This window comes from Anticarsia gemmatalis, chromosome 6, assembly GCF_050436995.1.
Source record: "Anticarsia gemmatalis isolate Benzon Research Colony breed Stoneville strain chromosome 6, ilAntGemm2 primary, whole genome shotgun sequence".
NCBI classification, from domain to species: Eukaryota; Metazoa; Arthropoda; class Insecta; order Lepidoptera; family Erebidae; genus Anticarsia; species Anticarsia gemmatalis.
Genome location: NC_134750.1, coordinates 12,098,530 through 12,120,195, shown reverse-complemented (window position 1 = coordinate 12,120,195; position 21,666 = coordinate 12,098,530). Strand labels below are relative to the sequence as shown.

Here is a 21,666-nt window from a genome sequence, read left to right as displayed (position 1 = left end):
ACCGGAAAATAAAACATACTTTGGACTTGTATCTTACTTGGTAACCAAGTTCGAGAATGAATTATTATAATCATCATGGGCTTCAAATATGAAGCTTAAGTTATATCCATTTACATAAAATCACACACTTTCCCCATGGCTGTAGACCAACAACAGATAACTTGCATAACATAAATAAAAAAAACAACAAACTCAAATAAAACCAATACAAATATTAAACCAGAGTTTTAAAACAAAACTATTAATTTTAATTGTTATGCAGTACAAAAAGTTATTGTTAGTACAAATACTGAATACATAAATAAATACATATTTTTCCATTGTTTTAGTTTTATTGTTTGAATACAAAATTGGAATTACTTGCACGTGTTCGAGAATAATCCCGCGAACAACATAGTTCTATAAAATAATTGTTGAATTCTGAATCAAAGAATTAAACAATAATTGGTTCATTTGAAAAACGTATCGACATTCACATAAACTAATAATTTTGAACACATCTCTTTCCTGTTCTGCGAATTTATGAAAGCTTTCTTCAAATATAATTAGGAATAGTCTCGCAATTGAGAATCTTCATTATACTCGCGTCAACATTTTGAGATGAAGATTTCATTGCGTGAAATTGAATGCCTTTTGACACAGATACTAATTTTAATAGTATGCAATGTGAAACTTACAGTTTTACACACGATATCTTTGTATCGCAGAAGAGCGAATCTCTTCTGTCGGTACGATAAAGTATCAAGAGTTTGACATTTAAAACATGCTGGCAAAATAGTTCCTACAGTACCCACTAGAGGCGCTGATCAGCTTGTCGATAGTGGCAGAGAATAGCGTTAAAGATAAATGTATATTTCTCGATATTTGTGGTAGTAGGAAAGCGTACTATTGCTATTCTAACTTTGATCATTTTTATGAAACAATTTCGAAACCTAAGAATTTGTATAATACATTTATTGAGGGCATACAAAGTCTTAAGTCCCCAACCCGCACTTAGCCAGCGTGATGGATTTAAGGCCTAACTCCTGCAGTGGAAAAATAATAGGTTAAATAGTTAAAATAAAAACAAATCAGATTTGTGGTGCTACTAAAATACTTACAGAAAATATATTTAAACAATATTAATGATTTCTTACCAATTAACAGGTCCGTGGCAGCGAGCGAGGCTATGAAGTAGTTACTGGGTTGTCTGATGGTCCTGTCCACCAAGAAGGCGAGGAGCACCAGAACATTGCCACTCACAGTCAGAAGGATGACCAACACGAGGCACGTCGCAAAGATGGCCGCCAGCCATAAGGGAAATGGCGGGAGAACCGGTTGCTGTAACAAAGATGTGGAATTAGAACCATGAAGAGTAGGTCTGATTTTTTTAAGCAAACAGTTAGTTAATAAAAATATAAATAGAATTTTTCTCTTTAGTATTATTTTAGAGTTTTGAAGCTTTGACATTTAAAATGTACTTGTATATTTCTTTGTTACGGCATCCGCTAGAGGCCCTGACAAAGTTCTTCAAACCACTTTTTGTCGTTAGATGGCGATAGATGAGTGTTTTTAAAAAAGTGCATTACACATATAACATTTTTTTCTTGCCAAAATCCTTTTTGTGTGTCTGAACGTGTACGTGACTACCTATCAAGATATTTTTTTCATAGAATGCCTTGCGCTTTTGTACACTTAGACTAGATAATGGTACTTATGACTGCCAAAGTAACAAATTACCTTGAGGAATTTATTTACAGACATCTAATTCATATTTTTTGCCTTCTAGTCAACTTATTAATTCCAAATCTATTGTATTATTTACCAAAAACGAGACTATTAAACACTTTTCAACAAATACGTCAACAATTTTATTTCACTCAATATTATACAAAGCTTATAACTTTATACCGTCTCCATTCAAGAAAATTTCCATGCTCAGTCTTTAAAACTATACTCATCAGCAAGTTGCAACAAACAACGTCTTAAACAATGAAGGTAGTGTAGGTTGCAGCTAAGAACTGAAGGCTTGCGGGCTTAACCTAATTAACTTTTAAATTTCTACTCAAAAATTCATTTACTGTTGCTTACTTTGAGAGCGTGTTTCTACTGTATCATTAGTAGTTAATTGAAGGGCGTCTTAATGATAGTTTTGTTGTTAGTAAATATTTAGGTAATTGGGAAATGCAGTTTGATTTAATATGGTTCTCGAAGGTACAGGAAATATTCATAGAATAATTTAATGAGAATATTATATTCAATCAAATATAGAGACTTGAATATACAGTTGAAATACCACTGTGTTAACTCAAGAGCCATTAACGGACAGGTAAGTGCCACTAAGCGTCTGATACTAATAAACACACGACACGACTTCGGAAGACTTCTTTCCAAATTGCTTATCAATTTTGATTGTTATATGCATTGACGGAGTTAAAGACCTGAGATACCACCATATAGGCACCTTTATTTAAAAAGTACTACACATCAGTTCTTTTTACCTAAATTACCGCGACGTGTTGCAGTAAAAATAGCCGATTTAAAACCTAATTTAAAACTGAAACATTTCTTGTAAAATTGCCTTCAACAACACGCAAGTACTCGATGTAGTTCAAACACTGGCCGTGACACAGTCGACGATAATGGCAATCGATTTACTGTCTGCACCGTTAGACAATGTCGCACCTCACTAGGCTTTGTCAGTGTTCTTCTGAAAGGAATGTTGAGTGTTCTGCTCTCGATGCTATCTGCCTCGTGTAAATGATTCCAAGTTTTGCTCTTCGTTGATGCATGTTGCTGGCTATTTATATGTTAATGGAGAAATTTGATATTACGTAAAGCTCTCTATGGTTCAGGCTACTTGACTTGAGTGAAAAATCTAAATAATACGACGTCATAATAATTTATGTTTAGATTCTAGGGACAAGGCACAGCTAAGGTTTTTATAATTTGTTAAGAAGAGTAAAAGCCTTAAATAATAATATTATTCTACTTCAATATCGTTAATTGTGTGCTAAAACTAATTTCCAAATTTTACAACTCAGAACCCAGAATAGAAAGGAGACCTTTGCCCAGGAGTGAGACGATATACGGTTATGCTGGTAAGTATTGTAAGTATTAATTATAGTTCTTTCTAACACGACCATTTCCTAGTAAAATGTTCTAATCGAAAAGAAAATTTAATTCACCATCTCAGATTTTCCATCTTTCAGAAGCGGATTGTTACGCAACTATCCCGGCCTATTCATCACCAGATCTATTGTCAATACAGCACAATAAGAAAGTTGGCTTTCATTAACACTTTGAACCTTATCGGAAAGACGCTTGCCATCCGATATTAGTGCAATTAAACTTAATGAATAGCCACCAAGATTGGGAGCAGCTAATCCTTTTTTATCTAAAGAACTCTATGAAAGAATAATTAAGCTTATAAAATCAGTTTGGTTAATTAATAATACTTTGGAAGTTTCAGAATAAATTAACTGGATGAAAAAATTGGAAAAAGATTTTCACGTTTTTGAAATATTTCATTAAGAAAATGTTCATCCTTGTTGTCGTTTAGAGAATTTGTTGTGTTCTATCTTTCCGGTATACATTGCAGGCGTCGCTCGCGTCTCCCTTTGTTCCTGAACATACCTATGTATATTATTTTCTAATAACTTAGTGCTTGGGAACTCTTTTATCATGCTCACATGACGTGGAATATAATAAAGGCATTTTAGAATCACTATTAACATAACAGTAAAGAGACACGTCTATAATTTCCAGTTGGAAATGATTTTATATCGTTATGAATTTCTAGGAAAATATTTTACAGGTAATTATACTCATTACATTCAATGCATGTGTGAATGACAAGGTGTATGGATGTGAATGAAGTTAAGGAAGTTTGTAAGGATCGTACTAAGTGGTGTAATCTGTACCTCGATTCTCAACCACTATCGACTACCGACAACCGGCTAGCTATCGAAATTTTGACATTTAGAATGTACTGCCAAAATGTTTCCTACGATACCCGTCAGAGGCGCTGATCAGATTTTCATACAAAATTTCTCGATGACAGTTCGGTTGTCGGTAGTCGATAGCAGTAGAGAATCGACGCACTGGTCTCTGTCTTCCTTCGTGGAAAGAAGGGGTGATTTTATGTTTGTATGCATGTATGGCAATATTGCTAAGTTTGGATAACGATATTTATTAATAAAGCAAAATTGTTTGAACAACATAATAATATCAAAGTAAAACTCGTACAAAATTCTCGGCTATTACTGCAACCAATTTATTTGAGTGTAAAGTACTTTGGATATTTGTTAAAAGTTTTATAAAAAAGCTAACTAATTTACCAGCAAATTGGATTTTAAAGTGCTGAATGAATAGGTATACAGCGGTCGTGAGGCATAAATAATTTAAGCCGAACTACGAAGTTTAGCCATTAGTGGCATGCAGTAGTTTGTATCGCTAAAAATATCCATAAATTACCTCCCGATTTTGTGTTATGTTTTCGAAAGTTTTGGTCTATTTTAGTTTTATGAATGTACTAATTTCTCGGTCAGTGAAATTTGGAAGGGATATTAATGTTCTCTAATTAAGTGCATGTTACATAGATATTATTATTTACTTAAAATTAATACTTTATCCAGAGAGTTGCAATTGAAAAAGATAATACCAAACGAGGCTTGCAAAGTACAAGGTGTTATTCTGGAAATATACAAATTCAGAAGCATAATTAAGCGCCTCAAATTGGATTTTTCCATAATTATTCAGGAAATCATTATGTTTCTGACAGATTTTTTATACACCATGTGTTTCTTATAGTTCGTCGGTTAGTGGTCTTTATCGAATACCATAATATGTGAAAATCTGTACGTTACATTTTGATAGAAAAATGTACTAATTAGACGCTGGTTTCAAAGTTTGTCAATTTTAGCATTATAAGTGGCAAGTTAAGTGAATGGGCGTCATCGATTCAAGGAAAACGGCCGCATGAATGAAGCGCTGAATAAATGATACGACATTGAAACAATGACGTTCCATGACCACTATTGAAGGCTGCAGTCACTAACACAGTGCTAAATAGATACTGGTGATGTTATACGTTATAAAGGCAACGATTATTTTTTGTAGACACTAATTCTATTACATTTTGATCCCGAAATCGCCTATAATTTAAAGGGCATGAGGTATCCGGATTTTTTTTTACTTTTTCTGAGATTCTATTAAGATGGATACACGGGTATGAAATGTTACTTTCTTACCCCCGGTTTCTGAGGTACATTTAACAGTAGTTTATCCATTTAATAGCGTCAAAACTCATACAAAAAAACGCTATTGAATAATAATAAACTACCGCTAAATGTACTCAGAAAACGGGGGTTAGTCTTGTTTCGGTTACAGTCCTTCAGTTGACGTTTTTTTTACTTCTTTGGTTGGGCCTATGATTAATATTTGTCGTAGCTTTTATCATAACGGGGTGGTGACTGACCACAACCGCAATTAATTGTCTGAAATCTTAAACTATTACATACAAGATTGACTCACCAACTCGCCATTAGCAGTGAGAACATTCTGGAAGGTGTTGTTGAAGAAGTACAGGTCGGTGAAGTTGGTGCCGTTGCTGTACTCGCCGTGACACTCCTGGTACCCGCCCGCCGTCGTAAGGCACGTGCGTTGTCTCATCTTCTGCATTTTCCTGTACAAAACAAACTATAATTAATATTTTGCAATTTCGTTTTTACTCAGACAGCATGGTTAACGTCACTGACTCTTTCTATCGTTACTAATTATATAAATTTCTAAATTACTACCGCCACTAGACTTTGCCTGAAGGAGAGTAAGCTGAAAGTACGCTGATGTAGTCCAGGCGAGATTCCTTTTCTTCAGGCTTCCAAATGGATAAAAATATAACAATCAGAGGTTCAATCTCATTCGTGCAGATTTTTTTTTTTATAAAATAGTGTTATAAAGTTTCAATTAGTTACACTATTATTTTATTAACTAAGGTAAAATTAACACATCGTAAGGAAATGAAATTACTTTAAGCATAAAAAAGTAAATTGAATGAAATGAGTTAAGATCCAATTATGAGCAAAAATACTGTTTCACTTGGTCGCTACAGTTGAAAGTTTTCATCAATCAACGACTAAATTCATTTAGCATAACAATATTGAACGGTAGAATTTGGGACGAAAATTAGAAAATATTTGCAAGAACAAATTTTATTCTGGAAGGTTTTGGTCTACAAATGAGATTGATTGAGAAAACTCTGTATTAAGCACACATTTTTATATATCTATGAATGTGATGTTAATTCAGTAAATTATTATCTGTCTTTCAAAAGCTACACGTAAATACACAGTTATTTATTTTAGATTGAATTATCAACTGAACTTGTTATATACGAAAACACCGGTCAGTGAGAGATATAATTTATTTTCTATTCTATATGATATCTTAACAATCAAAATGTTAAACGTTTTAATGAAATTTACAACTCAAAATGTAAACACTCAAAACATTTTATTCCAAAAATACTTCCACTTTAAACCCAAAAGTAATGAAACATTGCAATCACGGGGCGCAATTTGGACAAAAGGAGTGATATCCAGTGAATTGCTTACGTACAACTCTCGTCAGTTCGGCCACATTCCGTGGTCGTAAACGAGAAGACCCTTCCGATGGTGTTATATACTTACAGGACAGAGATAGACTGCACAGTCATCAGTATTTGAAGGGTTTAAGGAAAAATTACTTCTGGAAGTAGGTGATTTTGCGTATAATGCATTACTTACACGAAAATCTTTAGACACCTCTGATAGAGCCATGGAAATGCATACTTTAATGATACCAATTACGAAGCTATCTATGCTTAAACAAAAGATTCTACTTGAATATTGTTAGCTTACATTTTATTTTCGTTTCTATGTATGTTTAGATTATGTACCGCACAAATAAAAGTAATATTAATACAATACGAGTACATAACTGAAATACTTAACACTAGAAAGTTTATCTTTTACAAGTTTCAGACATATTTTGAGGAAAAAAAATATTTGACCTATTACTGGCTCACGCAAGCGCAAGATTCTTCTCCCGGAATGAAGGAGATATCAAACCTCGACTCCACCACACCAAATGGAGGTTGCACACTTTGCATACTCCCAAAAACATTAAAAGCATTCTTCTTTTAAAAGTAGCAAAGCATTGTGTACGTTACAAAGGATTATGTTTTTAAACTATTCCTGCACTACAAATGTCCATAAAGATCTTGAGTACGTACTGTGGCTAAGTTACAACATAGTATCTTTGAAGTATAACTGTTCATCTTCTTTATAATTCATATGTAAAGAATTTAGTGCATGTCAGTGGGACATGGGGTCGTAAAATCAAGTATTCAATGCCTTTAATGGTACGTGGAGGTGCCGTTAGCAGGGTTTTTGTTTTATTGTGATGTTGGGGTTAAAATGGTCGATGTCTCTTTAGTACTTACTGTTTTTTATACATTAAAATAATATGTGTGCATTAACAATCATAGTATATACATTTGTGTTTTTCAAAGAACTAGGAAAAGATTTGACATCTACGTTTATTCAGTTCCTTAAAAATATATGTAAGCTATCACCGCTTGAAAATTAATTCCAAGAAAAGGGGAGGTAAGTGTGGGACAGCCATACAGGTTATTGGATAAATAGTATCATAAAATTGTTTTGTTTTTTTTTTCCGTATAGTAGTATAATTTGGCATCTTTAGAGATCTACCTCTCTTAAATGGCCTACGTTAAGTTAACCAAATATCAAATTGATTTGAGACTACTTTATTCTTCACGGTAAACAGAGGCACGATATTACAGAAATATTTCATAAAATGTCTTTCTACGTTTCCATTTCTTTCGTGTGGTACAAAACTTCATATTTTGTCATATTTACATGATGCAATATTCACTTGAAGACTACATTTTGGGACGTGCATTTGCCAGCGTCGTGACTTCGTAACTATGCATAGTACGAGTATATCATACATATGAAATGACAACTGACTTCTGACTTAAGTAAAAAATTTAAAACTCAGACTTTTACTCAAAATTAAATTTTTACATAATCTAAATCTTCATTCTTCTTCATTAGTTTTCTGTTTCATGTAATAAGCGAAGCGCGTATACATATCCTGGACTTAAATTACATGCTAGAAACCATTACATCTCTCATTTCATTAAAGAAAAATGTATTGTAAGCACATTATTACGCTTTTAAGTAGTTCCTAGTCTCTGCCAATAAAAATGTTTCGTTGCAAAGTAATTTCTCCGATTAGCAAATATCTACAAAGTATTTATTCTCTATACAAAATATACGTCATAACAAATTACACACATTGGTAAAATCTAACGCAAGCAAAGTCAGCTGTGACTATCGACACATCGGACATTACTAATGCATTTTCAACAATATTATGTGTACAGACCATATCAAATTATATTTAATTGTGTACACGTGTAATATGGAGTTAATTACACAGGTAATGTTTGTAAGGCTTCGCGGTTGTATTACAAATGTACACGTTTGAAGTTTGTACGAATCAAGGTATGTTGGGAAACTATAGTGGAATTTTATTGATAGTACTTTTGTGTAGAGTAAATTGGGAGCTCTAATTTAGTCAATAACAACGTTATAGATATAGATGTTTTTTGTGAGCATTCAATTTTATTTATAACAAGTTGAAAACTTTTATGAAAATAAAAATATATATAATTGTTTTTTATTAGGAAGCGGAAATTCATTTCAATTTTTCAGTCTGACTTAAAAAAGTTACACGTTTTATATGTTATCAAAAAAAAAACGACGTTAGCAATTTTATTAATAACAAAAATTAAAAAGTCTCCATCCAAAAAGTATCTACTAGTACTATTTTATAATAGCTCCATCAAGTTTGACATTATCTCAAAGAATTCAACAACCAAATACACTGCACAGAAAACCGAGCAAAAGCCACTCTTACAGTTTTACACAGGCATGAATCGACAAGAGATTCCTTCATTGTTATATTCTAAGCGCATTATAAAACTCTCCCAAGAGTTCTCAAGACAATTCTCATAGATTTTATTATACTTATTTTACTTGCATACTTTAAGTGCCTAGTGCTGCCATCTTTTAACAAACTATTGCTGCAATTAGCATTTTATGAACAGAGTATTGGTCTTACATGTGCAGTAAATAATAATAGTTATCTTGTTCTGTTACATAAATATTGTTAGAAGTAGTGCTTCCATTCAATTATGTGGAACAAAACATAAGGCTATGGTGCTTATATCAGTGGTTGCAGAGAAGAGACAGGGGGTAGATTTTTGATAAATAGCAACTGTAAAAATCGTACAACAAGCAACAATTTAAAAAATCTTCCTTGCTAGACTTCTACACGGATAGAAAACTTTTAAATATATTTTCATCTTTATACCTTGTAACCATTGTTCGTATAAAGACACTTAGATAATTTTATGTCACCACAGGATATAGTCTGCGGATACTTAAAACAATAGAGCAGAGAGAGAGTTTACATTAATAATCAACAGAAAAAAACATATGTTCATTTTTGATAATGCGTCCAAAAGTTGTAGCCCGGTAACTAAACCTCATTAAATGACAACAAAAAGTTAAAAAAAATATAAAGTAGGGCAGAAATAAGCGTAGAACTCACCATTGCGTAATAAAACTTGTGCCGATAGTATAGATCGGCGTGGAGCGGTTGACGTCAAGGCTGGTCTCCGTGGAGTTCATGGTTCGAGTCTTGTGCAGTTGTGCGATATATTATTGTCCTGGTACGAGCCTTCTCCGTCGAGATTTAGTGATGCGTCTGTAACAAAAAATGCAGTAAGTAAAAAGTTAATTCAACCTACTTTCCCATGACTGAACAAAAGTCTTCTCTCAAAGGAAATGGAGTCTATTTGTGTTTTTTTTTGGATTAAGAGCTCATTAAAGCATATATGTAGATGCATGTATTCATGCATCTACATAAATCATCTAAAACAGAATTTGTGATCTAGCTTTAGAAACATTTTTACGGTAAATACATATATTACTTTAAGATGTTTAGTATTGCCATACGCTGGGAATGCATCGAAAACTCGCTATTATTTCACAACTTTACTTAGTAGAGAACTTAGCAGTGTATTTTCAAAACAATGTAGATGCATAAAACAGGCCAGTCAGATGCATAACCCTGCGGGTTATTGATATTCTACATTCTGAATTTTGTACACCTTCGCCAACCTTGCACTCAAGGGTATCTACCTGTTAAAGCTTCATTCGGAGTCAATAGTCCTAAGGTTTGTAAGTACTATTGGTAATAACCCGGAAACAATAATTGAACAAACAGTAGTGTCGTGTCATACAAAATTAAATTAGTAGCTGTCAACGAACACGTGTCCCCAGTGTTTTGATTACAAGTTGCGTGTCGATGCGACAGTAATGGATGATTATCTATACTAATATTATAAAGCTGAAGAGTTTGTTTGTCTGTTTGTTTGAACACGCTAATCTCAAGAACTACTGGTCCGATTTAAAAACTCTTGGAAAACTTTTCAGTGTTGGATAGCCCATTTATCCAGGAAGGTTATAGGCTATATATCATCACGCTACGACCAATAGGAGCAGAGTACCAGTAAAAAATGTTACAAAAACGGGGAAAATTTTGACCCATTCTCTCTTATGTGACGCAAGCGAAGTTGCGCGGGTCAGCTAGTATTCTATATTTGACGAGTGCTCTGTTTATTCCAGTAGGCTTTTATTCTTTAAGGTTGGAGGTAATTGTAGGGTAATTACGGCCAGCGATAATTGCTTGTATCGGAACGACAGAATAATTGGGTGTTCTAGTACCTTTTTGGGTAGGTTGGAAAGGGGTGAATTTTGAGGAAACGTTGAACTTGTTGCTTTAAAATGAGGTTAACAAATTCTTTTATTAAAGTAAGTTGCATTATCTTTTTGCCAAAAATACTTACATATGTATATGTATAAAAATAGAGTTGTTAGATTTCCACAGCTTTTCATCTTCTTGAAGTCACAGTAAATACATTTTTAAGTAGTGTGTAACGTAAGTCACCCTTGATCTGACTTTAATTCGTATTGACTTAGTCATACTCTATTTATAAAGAAATCAAGTCAACACTCTAACACAAAAAACTAAGCAAAAATTTGTTACTATAACAAAACAACTGCTAAAATCTAAAAACACTCTAATTCAGAAACATAAGCAAGCATTACATAACACCTCTCATCACTTTCTATAACCGAGAGATAATGCAACCTACTTACCCACACATAAACATAGCATTGAATACCTATTATGTACCCGACTCACTGTCGCTTCTATTCAAATCTCACCGTGGTAGATAAGGCTTGTGCCAAACGGTCGCCCGTCCGGCGGCGGCCCGGAACGCCCGCGCGCTTGTCGTCCATGCGATCACAGCCTTATTTCATCTGAAAGGAAGCACTCGGTTTGATCGCTGAAGTGTACTGAGCTTATTTTTATTTGCTTTTAATGAGGTTATTAATGATTTCGTTTAATTAAAAACGCTTTTTGTACGGTAATTTTATTGGTGTTTTTATGGTTTTGACGGATTTGTTTAGTAAAAATTATGCCTCATAAAATATGATTACAAATTAAAATTTATTTAATGACGAAAATATTGCCTTTTCTGACAAATGGTTAGTAAACATTCAGCATTTTGCCCAGCAGTGGGACAGTAATAGGTTAAAAAAAACCCTGTTGTTACACATTCAGTTATTAAACAAATCTTTTTACCCTGCCACAGTGTAACAACACCAATGTCTTCACCGAAGTATATTCTTATCAATATTTTTTACCTAAAACATAAAACGTAGTGTAATAAATACACTGTGGTATGTAAAGTGTGTGAACGCGTACATAAGCACGGTTATTGGTTCAGTGGTCAGCGCACTCGGCTGGAAGTGGACTATCTCAAGGATATACCAAGATATAAGTGTAGCCAGATTTGAGGCTAAGTGAATTTTTGTTGATTATTTGAATGCTAATAGGCTAGTTGAATAAGATTGGATTTAATTTGAAGGAATTGGATTTTCAGTAGTCATAGCAACTGAAAATATTCTAAATTAATTCCTAAAAGTGCTATAAAATGACATCGAATTCCTTTCGACACCTATTTCTATATTTTTTTTTAAACTTACCGATAGATTGTAAACAGTTCTAATTCGACAATGTCAAGTTACTTTAATGCTTTAATGCATTTTGACTAAAATTATTATTTATATGAAGACGAAAAACAAAAGATTTCAAGTGAGCTTACCATTATATTTTTAAATAGTAGTGCAAGCGTGCTTTAGGAGCAAAATCAGCTCTAATAATCTATACTAATATTATAAAGCTGAAGAGTTTGTTTGTTTGTTTGAACGCGCTAATCTCAGAAACTACTGATATTTCAGTTCAAAAATTATTTCAGTGTTAGATGGTCCATTTATCGAGGAAGGCTATAGCGACAACTATAGCGGCTATGTTACAAAAACGGGGAAAATTATGGCCCATTCTCACTTATGTGACGCAAGCGAAGTTGCGCGGGTCAGCTAGTATTACATAAACATTATAACGTTAAAAAATATGTGAAAAGGTACTCACTTTTGAATAACAGAATAAAAAAAAATAGCTACCTTTAAAAGGTAAATGGGCAAATGTCGCGATTTATAAATCTTAAATCTTACGTCAACTTAACTTGAAAAAGGAACTGGGTAACACATCGTTGGTCACGAAGCCAAGAGAGTTTTAACCGAAGTAGTTTAACGACTAATATAAAAGTTAAACAACCATGAAAGTGGTTTAAACGTTATAAAATTAACTGTTTTTATAAAGTAACAGTTTTAACTTTATTATGTGTTGATTCAGTTTGTAATTTATTGAAGTAAGTTAAGTATTTTTGTGACTTAAAAAGTCACAAAAATACTTCTTTATGGCTTCTATATTTTATTTATTCAAACTAAGGGAAAAGATTTTGCAGTAAGCTATTTTGCTACTTTTAAGCAAGTGGTGGTCTACATATGGAACTAACGAGGTTTTAAACTAACGGGGTGAAGAAACTTTAAATGTTAAAATATTTTAGTAAAACTTATTTAATTCCTTTATACTAATACCAATACAAAAATAATAAGAATGTTTGAATAAGACCAAAACTGCTAGACTCTACTAACTTTAATATTTTGGTCATTACTGCCATTTGAAAACGCGATAAACTAATACTTAGCACTATCATCTATTAAAAGCCAATAGACACCTATGTTTTAATACAAACACTAAAAAACCTAAAAATCTTTAAAGACCTATCATAACTTAAACTACTCAACCACTTTACTACAACCTTAAATACTCAAGTACCTCATAATATTATCAAAAGTACCACAAAAAACTTCATAACACTATCAAAACTATCACTTATTTGTACGTAAAGAATACCTACAAAACCAAAGCTATTTTCTAAACATTTTTTTATCAAAACACTATATATTTTTACGATCGTTCAACCCTAACATATTATAGTACGTAATTTGTGCAAACGACTTCGTATTATCGCCATTTAGGTTTTGACTAGCTTTCATGAAAGTCATCGATCGATTCGATTTGATAACCTTGGATTGAATTGCTAGTGTATTGAATTTCATTATTTGCCAACTTTTAAGCTATACACATTATGCTGTATACAAACAAATATGGATACAAAAAAATCGAGATTACTCGCACCTTGTACGCAAAATAGTAAATTACTAATCACGTGAAGATTCGTTGCGTTTAAGGCCTGTTTAACAATACAAAATTATATTCCGGCTACTGATTTTCAATCGGAGGTCTTATAGACAGTTCTTTATGATCGGTGTAAAACGTCCAGTGCATTGAGCAATCCTTGGTCACTCTATATGAGCTCTTCTTGGACGATTTTTCTTGCTCCTCGCACGATTGAAACTTTGATGCCGTCGTTTCCGAGGCAGGAAAATTCAATATCGCTATCATTTGTGTACCCGTTTAAGTTGAGTATCATACAAGATACATTATAAAGATTATGCACACATAGATACATACATGATGGGTAGAACTATAGTGGTATACTAGCAAAATGCTTGGAAGGTAAATATAATTAAGCTCTCACAGTGTGATAGACTGTTCTAATCCCTAAGTTTGTCTGTAACGCTTGCATAACGATTGAAAAGATCTAAATCTTGGCAGAACCAAAGATTGAATTCTAGGAATTAGAAAACTAAGCTTAAAAAAGAATTATAATCAAACTCCCTAATTCTCTGAGACTCTTGCTCAATAGTGGGACAGCAATGGGCTATATATACTTTATTTATTTATAACCCAACGATTTAAAATTCCTTTATAAAGAGCACATAACGACAAACAGCAAGCATCGACGTGTACATAATAGTTTATGCATTGCTCGATCGGGCTGACCTTCGCAACCCTTTTATTTCGCCCGCCACGGCCGAGCACACATTCATACTGCGTGGAAACAAATAAGATATAAATAGATTATACAAACATGTATGAAAGTAGGCATTTTGTATCATCGATTTTTGTGTTCGTGTATTAACTGTTAACCTGCATAGAGAATTGCTTTCCTATTGTGTATAGCTTTTAGCACCAATCGTCAATAAACTAGAGAATTGTAGAAGAAAATGTTTTTAGTGGGAATCGAACTTACGGCTTTCAGAGGTAGAGGCAATGATAATAGCATGGTTACCACATTAACCACTGCGCTAGTAGGCTGTCATTTGCAAAACAAAAATAAAGGTAACCAAATTTTGGTGTCAATAAATAATACCACATTTGTTTCCAATTCATTTCATGTCCCACTGCTAGGAACAGGCCTCTTCTTTAGATTGCCGGTGCTTTCCATCGTTTGTTACGTCTGATCATTTAGGGACATTATATAATTAAAATTTTAATTGAATTACTGATTCTACAACCAGATCGGAAGCGCTTTAGAGGTACCAGCAAACTAAATTATTATTTAGAACCATTAAATCACTGATACAGACAATAACTCATACTAACCGTTTAAATTAATAACAAACATAGTCAGCGAGCACAACTAGTTGCAATATTGCTGAACGTAGAATATTAAACAGGCATATCTGCGTTTATTATCTACTAGCTGACCCGCGCAACTTCGCTTGCGACACATAAGAGAGAATGGGTCAAAATTTTCCCCGTTTTTGTAACATTTTTCGTTGCTTCTCCGCTCCTATTGGTCGTAGCGTGATGAAATATAGCCTATAGCCTTCCTCGATAAATGGACTATCTCACACTGAAAGAATTTTTCAAATCGGACCAGTAGTTCCTGAGATTAGCGCGTTCAAACAAACAAACAAACAAACTCTTCAGCTTTATAATATTAAGTATAGATTTCGAATTCGATAATTAATGTCTATGAATGTTTGTTTTTCTTGTGTAATTATAATATTATTTAACGAAGCATTAAGGCAATTTTTAGGTATTTCAAATGCAATCCTTCAAATTTATTATAGGGGTATCGAGCGTCGATATCTATACTAATATTATAAAGCTGAAGAGTTTGTTTGTTTGTTTGTTTGTTTGTTTGAACGCGCTAATCTCAGGAACTACTGGTCCGATTTGAAAAATTCTTTCACTGTTGGATAGCTCATTTATTGAGGAAGGCTATAGGCTATATATCATCACGCTACGACCAATAGGAGCAGAGTACCAGTAAAAAATGTTACAAAAACGGGGAAAATTATGACCCATTCTCTCTTATGTGACGCAAGCGAAGTTGCGCGGGTCAGCTAGTCGAGAATATCGAGTATATGAAGTATCGAGAGTTTGACAATTAAAGTCCATTTGCTTGTTTACTTGTTCAGCTTTTCCGTTTAAATTAATAACAGACATAGTCAGCGAGCACAACTAGTTGCAATATTGCTGAACGTAGAATATTAAACAGGCATATCTGCGATTATTATCTATTTCTATTAATTTTGATTCAGCTCCAATTTGCATGCTAATTGTGTGTGTTCATGTTATTGACCAAGTTTTGTACTGTGTAACCAAGATAATGTATAGTTTTGATAGTTTATAAATATGACACGAGTTGGTTTTGTACGAATTTGATTATTGTCTGCAAACATTCATTAATTGACTAGGTCCAGTGGTGGCCTTTCTAAAAATGCTCGTTAACTTCTATTAACTTACATATTACCTACAAACTTTTATGCTGTCTTTTGACAGTTAGGATACCAATAAATGGGGTGTTTCAGCTTTTTTAGTTTAACTATTAAATGCTTATTATTAAATGTTATACAAATGTAAATACTTACTAGAATAATCTACCCCTTTTTTTAAGTCAACGCCGATCCTCAAAGTTGTAAAAGGATTTTTTTTCTGTTTGTAGTATTCACTTTATTTTCACCAAAGAAGATACGCAGGATTTTCTGATGTCTTTTAATTTTGGAGCCCCAGTAAAATAATAGAAATTTTCAATGTTTGATTGCAACCGCTCGACGAAAAATAGTCGAACATTTATTTAGATTCAGTCCATCTATATGCCAACGATAACACAGCTAGAAGTAAAAATAAGTTAATATTGAACAGCAATATTCCGCTGCGATAATATCAGAATTCCATATAATTATGCCCTAGATATATCTTGTTTGTGCTCAATAAATACGATTCTTTTGCGGTTTATTTGAGTTCTTATATAGAACGATAAATATTATTTCAATCGGCATTGCTACGTTTTTATTATTTATTTGTAGATGCAGTGAAATGCGAGCGTTATATTACGATGCTGAGACCGTCTACATAAACAAGTACCACGAACGATAATATGAAGTTTATCTTGCCCAACGTAAAATATTCGATGACTAGACATTTGAACGTCATTTAAGTTAGTTCTTTTCAAGACGCCAGAGGCGCTGCTCCACGTCCCATACAAATTGCAACTACAGCTAATGAACTATTTGGTGCAACGTTTTTCAAACATCATGCTTGTTCTACCAAAAAGAGCAGTGAGATTTGCATGAAATACATTCAATATGCTGATTTTAGAGGTTGATCTTGTTGTAAAATACCGGGCACGTTATCGAACTAAATTGTCCAGAATATTCCAATTGAAGCTGGGTAAAACGATATAAAGTTAAGGCTGTCCCAAGAATCGAACACGAGACTGTGAAGTCACAAACAGAATTGGACTTTTGACTTTTTGAAAGTCTTTTTAGTCTTAGTCTCAGGAGCGATTATGATAAAACTTTAAAATAAACACATTTGCGATGATCCAAAAAACTCGTGCCTGTGAATAATTAAAATTAAAATTAGGTTTAAATTACTACTAATATATAAAGTCCTATATCCACAAAGAAGTAATTATAAAACAAATTACAAATTGTCGACTAAATCTTAAAGTTTGGACGTTCAGTAGCGAATTGGGATTTCAATAATGATTAAACATTTGGGGTCGCACCTGACTTTAAATTAATGTCTATGAATGTTTGTTTTTCTTTTATAATTATAAACCAAGCAAATATGTAGGCATTTTTTAAAGTATTTCAAATCCAATTGAATTGACGAGCACGGGTATTTCTCCTTTACTTAGTAATCTGGAGCATCGAGAGTTTGGCGATTAAAGTCTACTTGCTTGTTTACTTGATTAGTTTTTCATACAATATCGCGAGCTATTTGCTATTGTCGATAGTTGAAAGATGTAGGAAATCGCTCCTTTGACGTAAACTGCTTAAGTAAGTGAAAATTAAGCTAAGCATCGCCAAGGTTCTGTAACGCGTTTCTGTAGAGTCGATACTATGGAGTCTTACGGGTCGATCGTCGTGGAGTATGGCACAGGATAGGCAAGTTTGGAAGGAAAGAGGGGAGACCTTTGCCCAGCACATACATAAAGGGCTAATATTTTTTTTTAAATGTATAAAATTAGGCATAGATCGATCAACTGCATATTCTAAGCTTTCTTACAGAACTAGCTGACACGCGCAACTTCGCTTGCGTTACATAAGCTTTAAAAAATTTCCCCGTTTTTGTAACATTTTTCACTGGTACTCTGTTCCTATTGGTAGTAGCGTGATGATATATAGCCTATAACCTTCCTTGATAAATGGACTATCTAACACTGAAAGAATATTTAAAATCGGACCTGTAGTTCCTGAGATTAGCGTGTTCAAACAAACAAACAAACAAACTCTTCAGCTTTATAATATTAGTATAGATAGTATAGATATATTAGTATAGATATGTTAGCTGTCCCCCTAACCATACTGAATTTACAACACAAGAGATTCGAATAGTACAAAAGAAAGTAATAATAACCTCACAATTACTGACTGAAGCACCCTACAGTGGGTTCATTAAATTGAAATAAAGCCTCTTAATGATAATTCTGCGGCTCATAATGATAACTGACTTTTTAATGATTAATTACAGCCGACGGCGACTGATAGTGAAGTGCTATTGTCAAGTTTAAAAGGTATTTTAGTGAATACTGCCATCTTTTGTTGGGATTCAAATTTAATTTTATCAGGGTACGATTTTTAATGCAATTTTTGTTTGGTTGCAGTTGAGTCTATGGTATGATAATATTTTGTGAGTAATTTGTTTGTGCTAGTCTTGATTGAAATGTGTTGTGATTGGTTTTTTTATTGGTGGTACATTATTATTAGCCTGAGTTGTTTTAGACAATTTTAGCTTGTATTTTTTTTATGTCTTTTGAAACTATAAATTCCCAAAATGAACATCGATAAATACTAAACTTTAATTTCATTTGCGTGCCAGAATAGTTCGTAATTGTGTCGTATTTTTTAAAATATTGTTATTCTTATACTAAAAATATGCTTGAAGAAAACTGCAAACAAAGGTTAGTAGGGTCATATTTATTAAACCTTTCTATACTCAGTTTAAATTCTTAACAGTTGCTTCAAAATACTTAATCGAAAATTCGTCTTACAAATCTTCAAATTATTTTCTCGCTAAACGATATTCTGTAAAATAATACAAAGGTTTCAGAATATTATGATTCAGTTATTGTCTCTAAGTTTTCTTTGTTATTTAAGACTAAGAGATAATAATATCTGTGAGATTTCGCTCTGAAAGTTTCAGATAAGTACTTTAACATTTTGGTTGCTAGGCGTTTCATTTGAAAGCAATAGGTTTATGAAGGAAATATCGATTGTTAGTGTAAATAGTATTTAGGTGCCCAGATATTAATATACTCGACTAACTGGCCGGTTTCAATTAAACTGAACATCGAAGATATCGGCTAGAAGGACAGTAATATTGTATGTCCGAATGCTTAGTAGTGTAATATTGTACTTTTGCCTCGCCATCTCCCCTATTGTTTTGTATAGTTTGACATGTGACTAGAACTTATAAAACTTGACTGTTATGTTGAAAAAAATTGGTGTTGTTCTAAAAAACGTATAATTTTGGACTTTATGTTTTTATTGCAAAAATCACATTTTTACGTGAAACAAAAGTAATGTAATGTGAGTGAACTTAACGATTCATTTGTTATTGTCTTTAGAGACACATCAAACATCCCAGTTTAACTAACAAATAAAATAAAAATCGCAACTAGCATATAAAACACAACGAACCTACTTATTATAATAAACTTGTTCATTTCAGAAACACATCAATCACCACATCGCTCCAACTAACACAAAAGCCATCAATTCAAAAGAAATTGACGAAAATTTTGAAACGATGTAAAAAGGTTTATTGGCCCTTACTAATCGATCCTCCCACGCAGTGGTTGACCGCTGTTCACATATCGGTGGAGACATTTACGTGCTCAAGTAAGCACGTCATTTACTCAACCCTGGCTTGATACACAGCGTAGCAGTTCCTTTTCCCTGTATTGCGACATTTGCGACGCAGATAATTATTTTGTTGTTATAATCTCTTTAGAATTGCGTAAGTTACTGACAAACTTCTTACTTGAAAGCTAAAGTAATACTAAATTGACTTTTCGAAGTCAATCGTGTATTAAATGTTTTGGGAAAGTATTGTGAGTTGTTTAAAACAAAAAAGTTTAAAATACTAAAGGAAAATATCAAGTGGGACCTTGTACATCTGAGAGTGTCTAAACTGTTGATGATTCCTTCAACAACTGTTTAGGCTCTAGTCATAGGTCCCTAACCTGCAATTTGTAATTAAGTAGCTTGGTAGACCCGAGGCTATTTCTTAAAGTGTATCATAAAGCCATGTTTACAAAAATATAAATGAAATCCGGCGATTCCAATTTCCTACTGTAAATCTGATGCAATTTAAACTTACACTACAGACACTAACCGACCCAAACATATGTCATTAAACAACACACACTAAGACAAAGTTCATTACACACACACACACACACACACAAGCGCACACACAAACATACAAACAAACACACACACGCACAGTTTCCATGTGATTCTCTCCGGTGAGGAATAAAGCGATCTTATCGCTTCCTGTGGTATACCAAGATGCGCCGAGCCATTACAGAAATAGGTTGCAACGTGTATGTGTGCACTGCTAATGTGTCCATAATGTATAATGTACGATACTCAACCTGGCTGTGGGAATTGCGGGTAGCTTCTAAGGTTTTAAGAGCTATAGTAATATTTGAATCAGTTTTCTAGGACTCTGAGCTTAGTGTTTCATTTTGATTTTAAGAATTCTACTACTTAATTGTTTCAAAAATATCTCGTCTCTTATGTTTGAAGATGTAAATGTAGTTTTAACGTAATACGCCGTAATTTCTTAACCAGAAAAATATGGCATTTCAATAAAAGTTTGAACTGAAAACGTGAGCACTACATTAATGGAAATGGTTTAAAGAAACACCATATCATAAAACATTGACAAATCCCAAAAACCCATATAACTAACGAAAATACATCAACAGCAAATACCATAACTGCACAACCTAAATCAAATTACATACATATATATCACTATCCCGTAGCTTCATAGTTACAGTGAACGATCGGTTAACCGTGCAAGGATTATCGGCAAGCAATTTGATTCGATTCAACGTCTAGTCTAGCGAAGCCGATCTTCGCATAGTCAAAGCCTCAAAGGTATGCTTAGCGGCGTCGTTGTAACCGTTCAAAATCTTTAGAGCATCTGCGGTATGACGTACATTGTTTGCAGATTTTAACTTTGTGGATGCAGCGATGCTAAAGACGAGATCTTGAGGAAACTGTTTTTGACAAGAATATTTATCAGAGGCGTATATTTTATGGAAATTTCTTGTCAATGATGTGTATTTTTTAATTCAACTTTAGAAAACTATTTGCAGGAAAAATGAACTATCCCTAAAAATATTAGACTTCAGGAAAGCGGCGGCGTTTGTTTGATAAATATTCAAAAGTGTGATGATAATCTATTTAAATCGATCGATAAATATTTATTTCACCAATTTCATCCTTGGCGCCTCTTCTACTTCCCATCAGTTTGGCGCTTATTCGTCCAGAGCTGGCTAATACAATAGCCTGTTTTTGCTAAAAACTGTTGCACGAAAGATTCTGAAATATCTCGTAGAATGAGCCAGTCAGCGAAATAAGACACATATAATGACGATACATATTATTATCACCAAATAATATTAATTTGAAATTCAAAAAGGCAAACCACGATTTGCTTTCAAACAAGAAAAGGCTAACCTCCATCAATAGAATACCA

At 33.4% G+C, this 21,666-nt stretch overlaps 1 protein-coding gene across 1 annotated transcript in view; it reads right to left on the bottom strand.

Annotated features, from left to right (window-relative positions):
- The window catches only part of mAChR-B (muscarinic acetylcholine receptor), a 42,121-nt gene that overhangs the window by 4,220 nt on the left and 16,235 nt on the right, over positions 1-21,666 (bottom strand). Inside the window, exons 2-5 of the mRNA XM_076115768.1 lie at positions 11,343-11,438; positions 9,661-9,816; positions 5,515-5,665; positions 1,137-1,320 (exon numbers count right to left, since the gene is read on the bottom strand). Of these exons, the coding sequence (XP_075971883.1) occupies positions 1,137-1,320; positions 5,515-5,665; positions 9,661-9,740 (415 nt within the window). The 5' untranslated portion in view covers positions 9,741-9,816; positions 11,343-11,438. The remainder of the gene's footprint in view (positions 1-1,136; positions 1,321-5,514; positions 5,666-9,660; positions 9,817-11,342; positions 11,439-21,666) is intronic.